We start from the raw sequence: 10,676 nt of genomic DNA, 5'->3' as shown, positions 1-10,676 counted from the left end.
CTTATGCCACAGCCCAGAGAACAATTAGAGCTCTCAAGCTGGTGAAGAGCTATTATACCTGCTTGGGGCATTTCTGACTCTCAGTAATACAGAGAGTTCATCAGAGGTCTTCACTAGCCCCTCTTCTACAGGAGACAAACACTTAGTCATGAATTCAACTGCCTAAATGTTATCTGTTTTACACACTGACTAGCTTGTAATTAGAAAAATCTCAGTTTAAGTCCTTTAAACACGTTTGTTTAAAAAAAAAAAAAAAAAACGGAAACAGAAGCACAATGGAGAACCCAGCAGCTGCAGCATCCTTTACTTTGTTGGACTATGTGGTTTTTGTTTTTATGCTGGTCATCTCGGCAGGTATTGGGGTATATTACGCCTTCATCCAGGGAGGACAGCACAGCTCCAGGGACTATCTGGTGGGTGGTCGGAGTTTGACAGCAGTGCCAGTGGCTCTGTCTTTGACTGCCAGCTTTTTGTCTGCCATCACGGTGCTGGGCACCCCAGTGGAGGTGTACCTCTATGGGGCCAGCTTCATCCTCACGTGCCTCACTTTCGTCTTGATGGTGGGAATCAGCTCTGAACTCTTCCTCCCCATCTTCTACAGACTGGGAATAACCAGCACCTATGAGGTGAGGCACTTCATTACTGGCTGAATACACTTGAAGCAGTTTAATGTCTAAAGTATGTGCTCAATATATCAGTGTTTCTGTTGGTGTACAGTGATCCAGAACAAATCCACAGTAAGGACTGGAATTAAAATATAGTTTAATTTTAAAGGTAGAAATGCTGCATTATTTCATAACTCTTGCATGCTTATAGTGAGCAACACCATAAGCAATGAAAATATAAATATATTAAGATATAAATATATATTTAAAATATAAATATATTAAGCTTGCTAAATTGCTTCATCATGCTTATCTTATGGTTCTTTCATTATTCACTGAAACATGATGTTTTTAAATCTATTAAAATTTAAAGCCTTTTTCTGTTAGTTGGGACTGACTTTCACATTGTCTTTGTATATGAATGTGGTAATTCCTGTTCCATTAAAAATAGTAGCAACTTTCCCTTGTCATTTCATAATCCTAATTCAGGAATTATTTATTGATACCACACTATCGATATTACAGCTTGCTTCTCTCACAAAAACATACTCAAAAGCAAACAAAATGATCATTCATTTTGTACTTGTGTTTAACATATAGAATTATTGTCATGAGTTTTTGATTCTGTGTCCCTGCAGTACCTGGAGATGCGGTTTGACAAAGCAATTCGGCTGTTTGGGACAGTGTTGTTCATAATTCAGACAGTAAGTGCTCACAATGGCACAAGTCTCTATTTCACTACAGATCTTATTCTGAACAAACTGGGAAATGATCATTGGTTGCACTAAGTAAATATTGCATTTTTCCCCCATTCCTTAGCTACTGTACACTGGTCTGGTTATCTATGCACCAGCTTTGGCTTTAAATCAAGGTGGGATCTTTGTGTGTAAAGTACATGGTGTACTTGGTGTACTCAAAAAAGTACATTCAGTTCAGGTCAAGTGAACTTCTCTCCTCTTCCTCCATGTATTAGTCAGTGGCATACATCTATGGGGAGCTGTAATCTCAACTGGAGTGGTCTGTACTTTCTATTGCACCTTGGTAAGTTTACTTACAACATATAAGTGACTTACTTCATAAGACTCAACTGAAAGCAGTCAACATTCTCTTAGTGTTAACAATTTTACAATAGGTCTTTAATTAGTTTGCTTGTGGTTATAGTTTAAAAGCGATGCATAATATTCTGATTAAATAAATAAAAAATGTACAAGATCTATGCAGCAGTGCATATGCTAAAAGGGCTAAGAGTCTCTGATGAAACCATAATTAAAGCATTCCTATATACAGCACTTAGAAATGTCAAACTGCTTCCATTATATGGCAGGGTGGCCTGAAAGCAGTGGTCTGGACTGACGCATTCCAGGTGGTCATCATGGTGGCTGGGTTTCTGGCCGTCATTATCCAGTCTGTGCTGCTACAGGGTGGAGTTTCCATCATCATTAGTGATTCTGCCCAGGGAGGCCGTCTCAACATATGGGAGTGAGTTACAATATGACAGTTATAATATCACTATATAAGTCAATGTATGGGAGTCAGTTAAATATGGTGGACAGGTCTTGGAACACTGTAAAACATTCCCAGGGAACATTAGTCTTTGTCTTTTTTTTATATATCTCTTCCCCTAAGCTTTGACCCTAACCCTCTGAGAAGGCACACATTTTGGACTGTCATAATTGGAGGTGCATTCCTTTGGACCAGTGCTTATGGTATTAACCAAACTCAGGTGCAAAGATACGTATCCTGCAAGTCCCTGTTCCATGCAAAAATGTGAGCAACAAACTCCACAGGGCACTCCTTATGCATCAAGTGACTACCATGTTTTACCATCCCAATATATAATGTAAACTAAGAATAAACTGGGTTTGTATTTCTTTCCAGGTCACTGTATGTGAACTTAGTGTCTCTGTGGACCATCAATCTGTGTTCAATATTTTGCGGACTGTGTTTGTACTCCGTTTATAAGAACTGCGATCCATGGACAGCGAAACGCGTGAATACTCAAGATCAGGTAACAGATCTGTGAAAGAAACAGAACAGTCTAATAATAATAATAAATATCAATTAGTCCTATCTAATGTGATCTGTAAAGCCTGCTAGTAGCCATAGACTGGATATGATATACCACATGTCCAATTACCTGTTTTTACAACTTTTTGTGTAATTTGAAGCTCATGCCTTACCTTGTGCTGGACATCTTGAGAGCATATCCAGGTATTCCTGGTCTGTTCGTGGCAGCAGTGTACAGTGGCACATTAAGGTTAGATTTCTATAAGCACACGTTCACTTGACCCAATCAGCCCACACTGTGGTAACCGTGAAGTGGATCCAGAAAAGCACAAACAGCATATCCATGTATTAAGTCACTACTACGTATGCACTTGATGTGTGTTTTCCTGTTGCCTGCTTCAGCACAGTATCCTCCAGTGTGAATGCATTAGCTGCAGTGACAGTTACAGATCTGATAAGACCATATTTCAGCTTTTCCGAGCAACAGCTCATCTGGACATCAAAAGGACTGAGTGAGTAAGGAAACAATAGCATTTACATGACAACATGCCACAGCCAGTGCTGCACATGAAGCTTTTATTGTACAATGGCTCCATGTATGACGTCACAGGCATTTTCTATGGAGCTCTGTGCATTGGAATGGCTGGTCTTGCATCTTTGATGGGGGGGTTACTACAGGTAAACTTTTATTTATTAGAAACAAATTCTATCATCTGAGTAGCGGTTTGGCATGTTCTTGTTCTGATCTGTGCCTTCTTTTACAGGCGGCTATTAGCATCTTTGGCACCATTGGCGGACCTGTCCTTGGCCTTTTTGTTTTAGGCATCCTGTTTCCCTGTGCAAATTCAAAAGTCAGTGATTACAGTCATTAATTTTGGCAGTCAGTCTATTCAGAGCATCTTACAAAATGGTGTAAATGGTAATAGTGAAAGTGACAAAATGTACAGTGAATCTGGGATTTATAACCTACAATTTATCCTAATTTTTGCAAGTGCACATACAAGGCCAAAGAAACATTTCAAAGAGTACAAGTGCAGATAGAATGGCAGGAGTTCAGGGATCGGTCAATAGAACTTTAAGTGAAGCTCATTTACACATTGAGGAAAATAACACTAAGGCAAGCAAGATTTTTCCTTTGTGGGCATGTTTAGATCTTATTAAGGAAAGACATGCCAGGTGTCATGAGGTCAAGGCTCTGAATTGAACCACCAGGCTGAGTTCTGAACCACAATGTGAAGGTGTTGTGGGACTGAGCTGAGGTTCAGAAAATAGGCTTTGTTTTTCTTATGATGAGGTAGTGCTCTAAGTATGAGAACACACAGGAGAAATCTTTGATGTAGATGCTTTGTAGACAAGCAGTAGCATATAAAGAAAAACTTGTAGAAGTGTATTATTTATTATTAAGAGTCTAACATGGGTATGTATTGTAGGGAGGCTTGGCTGGGCTGGTCAGTGGACTAGCCATATCACTCTGGGTATGTATAGGAGCCCAGGTCTATCACCCCCTACCTGCGAATACCAGGCCTCTCACTTTGAAAACACATGGCTGTAACTTCACTATTGCTGAGGCTGCATTAACAAACTGGACCAGGTACCCTACACAGGCAAGCTACATCACCTCAGCCCAGCAGAACAAAGCCCTGGACAGGTGGGGAGGGTTCCTAAAGTTTGATAATGGGAGGGACTTTACATCACAATGCATTCATGTTTATCTGTTTATCTGTACAGACCTTGGCTGGCTGATAATTGGTACTCCCTCTCTTACTTGTATTTCTGCCCTGTGGGGACCTTAGTTGTCATAGCTGTGGGGCTGGCAGTGAGTTTGCTTTCAGGTAATGAATGACTTTACATTTACCACAACTGAAAAATACTTCTAAGTAAAAAAGATAGTTCATGTTTTCCCCCTTGTATTCTACCTACACAGGGGGTAGAACTCTAAAACTGCAACCAGGGCTGACGGTAGTGAAGGAGGATTTAACCTGCTACAAACTCTACAAAACTCTAAAACAGAAGGTGGGTGTGAAGTTTATATTTTATCTTTGTCTGTGTTACAATTTTTGCATGTTATTTTATCCTTATTTCCAGGCCACAAGAAACGCAGATAAATTTGACCTGGTTGGGAAGTATGAGAAGAAATCTGGTAACACCAACATTGCATTTTGTGATGTTGAGTTAGACATCACAAAATATCAGTCCCGTAGAACCCTAACATAGGACACTTGTTTTGTTTTTACAGTGAAGACATCTTATATTTGTACAATAAACCATCACTTTTTCACCTTTCAGCATTTTAACTGATAGAGTACCTTAAAATACACATGAAATCAGGAAAGCTATCTTCTTAAAAACACATTTCTGTAATTGCTGTGTTCCACCATCATAAATATAGGGCAGTTATTTACAAGAAATGGTAGTTTTCACTTGGGTAGAATGACAATTTTACAATGACATGCAATGTACATAAATGATGCCACCCTAAACAAATTATATGGATAATTTGTATGTTGTGACCCTTGTTTTACCAAGGATTGTATCTATTATAAGTAGTAGATTTTTTTATGAGATAAACACCATCCTTTACGCCAACAGCCTTTTGATCTTCAAATGCTACTGATGTCTAAATAAAGTTTATTAATGAGAGTTTGTGTTTTTGTCCCATTCTTTGTATGAGAAGCAGAGGCATTAGTGTTCGGGGTCATAATATCGTTTCTTCATCGCTCTGTATTTCCTAAGGAAATACAGGGCCTCGAGTTCCTTAATTACAAACTCCCCTCGATCAACAAGCTTTCGGATCTTCTCAGGGTCGGTGACATCTCTGTTCTTCATAAAAGCTGTTTTTAAGCGCTCCCTGAAGTATACAGTGCCTTTTGGGTAATCTCTTCCAAGATAGAGAAGCTTTTAGATCAAAACAAACAATAACAAATAAATAAAACACACGGAAGCATAAATTAGTTGAGGCTAGGATATATATTCAATTTCACTTACATTCTTGTACAATCTGATAACTTCTCCCCTCAGTGGGTTGGTCATTTCTTTCCTCCCCCCTAGTTATTAATTAATCTTTTACAGAAATTAAAAGAAAACCAAGACAAAGATGATTAACAATTAGTGTTCATGATGCATTTCCTACATTCCTATACTCTAACGAAAGTTGGTTTTAAAAACCATTAGTTAACTAGCTATGTTGTTCTTACTGCTTATACTTGATGCTTAGTGTTTTCACCAGATACCTAGCTAGCTTAGCCTTATGGTTCTTTCATTATTCACTGAAACATGATGTTTTTAAATCTATTAAAATTTAAAGCCTTTTTCTGTTAGTTGGGACTGACTTTCACATTGTCTTTGTATATGAATGTGGTAATTCCTGTTCCATTAAAAATAGTAGCAACTTTCCCTTGTCATTTCATAATCCTAATTCAGGAATTATTTATTGATACCACACTATCGATATTACAGCTTGCTTCTCTCACAAAAACATACTCAAAAGCAAACAAAATGATCATTCATTTTGTACTTGTGTTTAACATATAGAATTATTGTCATGAGTTTTTGATTCTGTGTCCCTGCAGTACCTGGAGATGCGGTTTGACAAAGCAATTCGGCTGTTTGGGACAGTGTTGTTCATAATTCAGACAGTAAGTGCTCACAATGGCACAAGTCTCTATTTCACTACAGATCTTATTCTGAACAAACTGGGAAATGATCATTGGTTGCACTAAGTAAATATTGCATTTTTCCCCCATTCCTTAGCTACTGTACACTGGTCTGGTTATCTATGCACCAGCTTTGGCTTTAAATCAAGGTGGGATCTTTGTGTGTAAAGTACATGGTGTACTTGGTGTACTCAAAAAAGTACATTCAGTTCAGGTCAAGTGAACTTCTCTCCTCTTCCTCCATGTATTAGTCAGTGGCATACATCTATGGTGAGCTGTAATCTCAACTGGAGTGGTCTGTACTTTCTATTGCACCTTGGTAAGTTTACTTACAACATATAAGTGACTTACTTCATAAGACTCAACTGAAAGCAGTCAACATTCTCTTAGTGTTAACAATTTTACAATAGGTCTTTAATTAGTTTGCTTGTGGTTATAGTTTAAAAGCGATGCATAATATTCTGATTAAATAAATAAAAAATGTACAAGATCTATGCAGCAGTGCATATGCTAAAAGGGCTAAGAGTCTCTGATGAAACCATAATTAAAGCATTCCTATATACAGCACTTAGAAATGTCAAACTGCTTCCATTATATGGCAGGGTGGCCTGAAAGCAGTGGTCTGGACTGACGCATTCCAGGTGGTCATCATGGTGGCTGGGTTTCTGGCCGTCATTATCCAGTCTGTGCTGCTACAGGGTGGAGTTTCCATCATCATTAGTGATTCTGCCCAGGGAGGCCGTCTCAACATATGGGAGTGAGTTACAATATGACAGTTATAATATCACTATATAAGTCAATGTATGGGAGTCAGTTAAATATGGTGGACAGGTCTTGGAACACTGTAAAACATTCCCAGGGAACATTAGTCTTTGTCTTTTTTTTATATATCTCTTCCCCTAAGCTTTGACCCTAACCCTCTGAGAAGGCACACATTTTGGACTGTCATAATTGGAGGTGCATTCCTTTGGACCAGTGCTTATGGTATTAACCAAACTCAGGTGCAAAGATACGTATCCTGCAAGTCCCTGTTCCATGCAAAAATGTGAGCAACAAACTCCACAGGGCACTCCTTATGCATCAAGTGACTACCATGTTTTACCATCCCAATATATAATGTAAACTAAGAATAAACTGGGTTTGTATTTCTTTCCAGGTCACTGTATGTGAACTTAGTGTCTCTGTGGACCATCAATCTGTGTTCAATATTTTGCGGACTGTGTTTGTACTCCGTTTATAAGAACTGCGATCCATGGACAGCGAAACGCGTGAATACTCAAGATCAGGTAACAGATCTGTGAAAGAAACAGAACAGTCTAATAATAATAATAAATATCAATTAGTCCTATCTAATGTGATCTGTAAAGCCTGCTAGTAGCCATAGACTGGATATGATATACCACATGTCCAATTACCTGTTTTTACAACTTTTTGTGTAATTTGAAGCTCATGCCTTACCTTGTGCTGGACATCTTGAGAGCATATCCAGGTATTCCTGGTCTGTTCGTGGCAGCAGTGTACAGTGGCACATTAAGGTTAGATTTCTATAAGCACACGTTCACTTGACCCAATCAGCCCACACTGTGGTAACCGTGAAGTGGATCCAGAAAAGCACAAACAGCATATCCATGTATTAAGTCACTACTACGTATGCACTTGATGTGTGTTTTCCTGTTGCCTGCTTCAGCACAGTATCCTCCAGTGTGAATGCATTAGCTGCAGTGACAGTTACAGATCTGATAAGACCATATTTCAGCTTTTCCGAGCAACAGCTCATCTGGACATCAAAAGGACTGAGTGAGTAAGGAAACAATAGCATTTACATGACAACATGCCACAGCCAGTGCTGCACATGAAGCTTTTATTGTACAATGGCTCCATGTATGACGTCACAGGCATTTTCTATGGAGCTCTGTGCATTGGAATGGCTGGTCTTGCATCTTTGATGGGGGGGTTACTACAGGTAAACTTTTATTTATTAGAAACAAATTCTATCATCTGAGTAGCGGTTTGGCATGTTCTTGTTCTGATCTGTGCCTTCTTTTACAGGCGGCTATTAGCATCTTTGGCACCATTGGCGGACCTGTCCTTGGCCTTTTTGTTTTAGGCATCCTGTTTCCCTGTGCAAATTCAAAAGTCAGTGATTACAGTCATTAATTTTGGCAGTCAGTCTATTCAGAGCATCTTACAAAATGGTGTAAATGGTAATAGTGAAAGTGACAAAATGTACAGTGAATCTGGGATTTATAACCTACAATTTATCCTAATTTTTGCAAGTGCACATACAAGGCCAAAGAAACATTTCAAAGAGTACAAGTGCAGATAGAATGGCAGGAGTTCAGGGATCGGTCAATAGAACTTTAAGTGAAGCTCATTTACACATTGAGGAAAATAACACTAAGGCAAGCAAGATTTTTCCTTTGTGGGCATGTTTAGATCTTATTAAGGAAAGACATGCCAGGTGTCATGAGGTCAAGGCTCTGAATTGAACCACCAGGCTGAGTTCTGAACCACAATGTGAAGGTGTTGTGGGACTGAGCTGAGGTTCAGAAAATAGGCTTTGTTTTTCTTATGATGAGGTAGTGCTCTAAGTATGAGAACACACAGGAGAAATCTTTGATGTAGATGCTTTGTAGACAAGCAGTAGCATATAAGAAAAACTTGTAGAAGTGTATTATTTATTATTAAGAGTCTAACATGGGTATGTATTGTAGGGAGGCTTGGCTGGGCTGGTCAGTGGACTAGCCATATCACTCTGGGTATGTATAGGAGCCCAGGTCTATCACCCCCTACCTGCGAATACCAGGCCTCTCACTTTGAAAACACATGGCTGTAACTTCACTATTGCTGAGGCTGCATTAACAAACTGGACCAGGTACCCTACACAGGCAAGCTACATCACCTCAGCCCAGCAGAACAAAGCCCTGGACAGGTGGGGAGGGTTCCTAAAGTTTGATAATGGGAGGGACTTTACATCACAATGCATTCATGTTTATCTGTTTATCTGTACAGACCTTGGCTGGCTGATAATTGGTACTCCCTCTCTTACTTGTATTTCTGCCCTGTGGGGACCTTAGTTGTCATAGCTGTGGGGCTGGCAGTGAGTTTGCTTTCAGGTAATGAATGACTTTACATTTACCACAACTGAAAAATACTTCTAAGTAAAAAAGATAGTTCATGTTTTCCCCCTTGTATTCTACCTACACAGGGGGTAGAACTCTAAAACTGCAACCAGGGCTGACGGTAGTGAAGGAGGATTTAACCTGCTACAAACTCTACAAAACTCTAAAACAGAAGGTGGGTGTGAAGTTTATATTTTATCTTTGTCTGTGTTACAATTTTTGCATGTTATTTTATCCTTATTTCCAGGCCACAAGAAACGCAGATAAATTTGACCTGGTTGGGAAGTATGAGAAGAAATCTGGTAACACCAACATTGCATTTTGTGATGTTGAGTTAGACATCACAAAATATCAGTCCCGTAGAACCCTAACATAGGACACTTGTTTTGTTTTTACAGTGAAGACATCTTATATTTGTACAATAAACCATCACTTTTTCACCTTTCAGCATTTTAACTGATAGAGTACCTTAAAATACACATGAAACCAGGAAAGCTATCTTCTTAAAAACACATTTCTGTAATTGCTGTGTTCCACCATCATAAATATAGGGCAGTTATTTACAAGAAATGGTAGTTTTCACTTGGGTAGAATGACAATTTTACAATGACATGCAATGTACATAAATGATGCCACCCTAAACAAATTATATGGATAATTTGTATGTTGTGACCCTTGTTTTACCAAGGATTGTATCTATTATAAGTAGTAGATTTTTTTATGAGATAAACACCATCCTTTACGCCAACAGCCTTTTGATCTTCAAATGCTACTGATGTCTAAATAAAGTTTATTAATGAGAGTTTGTGTTTTTGTCCCATTCTTTGTATGAGAAGCAGAGGCATTAGTGTTCGGGGTCATAATATCGTTTCTTCATCGCTCTGTATTTCCTAAGGAAATACAGGGCCTCGAGTTCCTTAATTACAAACTCCCCTCGATCAACAAGCTTTCGGATCTTCTCAGGGTCGGTGACATCTCTGTTCTTCATAAAAGCTGTTTTTAAGCGCTCCCTGAAGTATACAGTGCCTTTTGGGTAATCTCTTCCAAGATAGAGAAGCTTTTAGATCAAAACAAACAATAACAAATAAATAAAACACACGGAAGCATAAATTAGTTGAGGCTAGGATATATATTCAATTTCACTTACATTCTTGTACAATCTGATAACTTCTCCCCTCAGTGGGTTGGTCATTTCTTTCCTCCCCCCTAGTTATTAATTAATCTTTTACAGAAATTAAAAGAAAACCAAGACAAAGATGATTAACAATTAGTGTTCATGATGCATTTCC

At 38.8% G+C, this 10,676-nt stretch overlaps 4 protein-coding genes across 4 annotated transcripts; 2 read left to right on the top strand and 2 right to left on the bottom strand.

Moving 5' to 3' along the window:
* Position 1: 1 nt before the first annotated feature.
* Positions 2-4,847, top strand: slc5a8 (solute carrier family 5 member 8). The gene is made up of 15 exons (XM_035528076.1): positions 2-626; positions 1,244-1,309; positions 1,425-1,476; positions 1,579-1,646; positions 1,930-2,084; positions 2,232-2,372; positions 2,484-2,613; positions 2,774-2,862; positions 3,015-3,124; positions 3,223-3,290; positions 3,377-3,463; positions 4,043-4,260; positions 4,341-4,444; positions 4,537-4,625; positions 4,698-4,847. Exons 1-15 carry the CDS (start codon positions 276-278, stop codon positions 4,824-4,826), a joined length of 1,857 nt encoding a protein of 618 aa, XP_035383969.1. The 5' UTR covers positions 2-275; the 3' UTR covers positions 4,827-4,847.
* Positions 4,848-4,966: 119 nt separating this feature from the next.
* Positions 4,967-5,701, bottom strand: lyrm5a (LYR motif containing 5a). Its single transcript, XM_035528079.1, has 2 exons — positions 5,598-5,701; positions 4,967-5,507 (listed from the first exon to the last, which is right to left on the bottom strand). Exons 1-2 carry the CDS (start codon positions 5,640-5,642, stop codon positions 5,295-5,297), a joined length of 258 nt encoding a protein of 85 aa, XP_035383972.1. The 5' UTR covers positions 5,643-5,701; the 3' UTR covers positions 4,967-5,294.
* A 478-nt stretch (positions 5,702-6,179) lies between these two features.
* On the top strand, positions 6,180-9,784 carry LOC118241685 (sodium-coupled monocarboxylate transporter 1-like). The gene is made up of 14 exons (XM_035528077.1): positions 6,180-6,247; positions 6,363-6,414; positions 6,517-6,584; positions 6,868-7,022; positions 7,170-7,310; positions 7,422-7,551; positions 7,712-7,800; positions 7,953-8,062; positions 8,161-8,228; positions 8,315-8,401; positions 8,980-9,197; positions 9,278-9,381; positions 9,474-9,562; positions 9,635-9,784. Exons 4-14 carry the CDS (start codon positions 6,916-6,918, stop codon positions 9,761-9,763), a joined length of 1,272 nt encoding a protein of 423 aa, XP_035383970.1. The 5' UTR covers positions 6,180-6,247; positions 6,363-6,414; positions 6,517-6,584; positions 6,868-6,915; the 3' UTR covers positions 9,764-9,784.
* LOC118241686 (LYR motif-containing protein 5A) lies at positions 9,656-10,638 on the bottom strand. The gene is made up of 2 exons (XM_035528078.1): positions 10,535-10,638; positions 9,656-10,444 (listed from the first exon to the last, which is right to left on the bottom strand). Exons 1-2 carry the CDS (start codon positions 10,577-10,579, stop codon positions 10,232-10,234), a joined length of 258 nt encoding a protein of 85 aa, XP_035383971.1. The 5' UTR covers positions 10,580-10,638; the 3' UTR covers positions 9,656-10,231.
* Between the last annotated feature and the right edge of the window lie 38 nt (positions 10,639-10,676).

This window comes from Electrophorus electricus, chromosome 7, assembly GCF_013358815.1.
Source record: "Electrophorus electricus isolate fEleEle1 chromosome 7, fEleEle1.pri, whole genome shotgun sequence".
Taxonomy (NCBI): Eukaryota; Metazoa; Chordata; class Actinopteri; order Gymnotiformes; family Gymnotidae; genus Electrophorus; species Electrophorus electricus.
The sequence above is the reverse complement of the archived record's forward strand: the minus strand, read 5'-3'. Positions and strand labels throughout refer to the sequence as shown.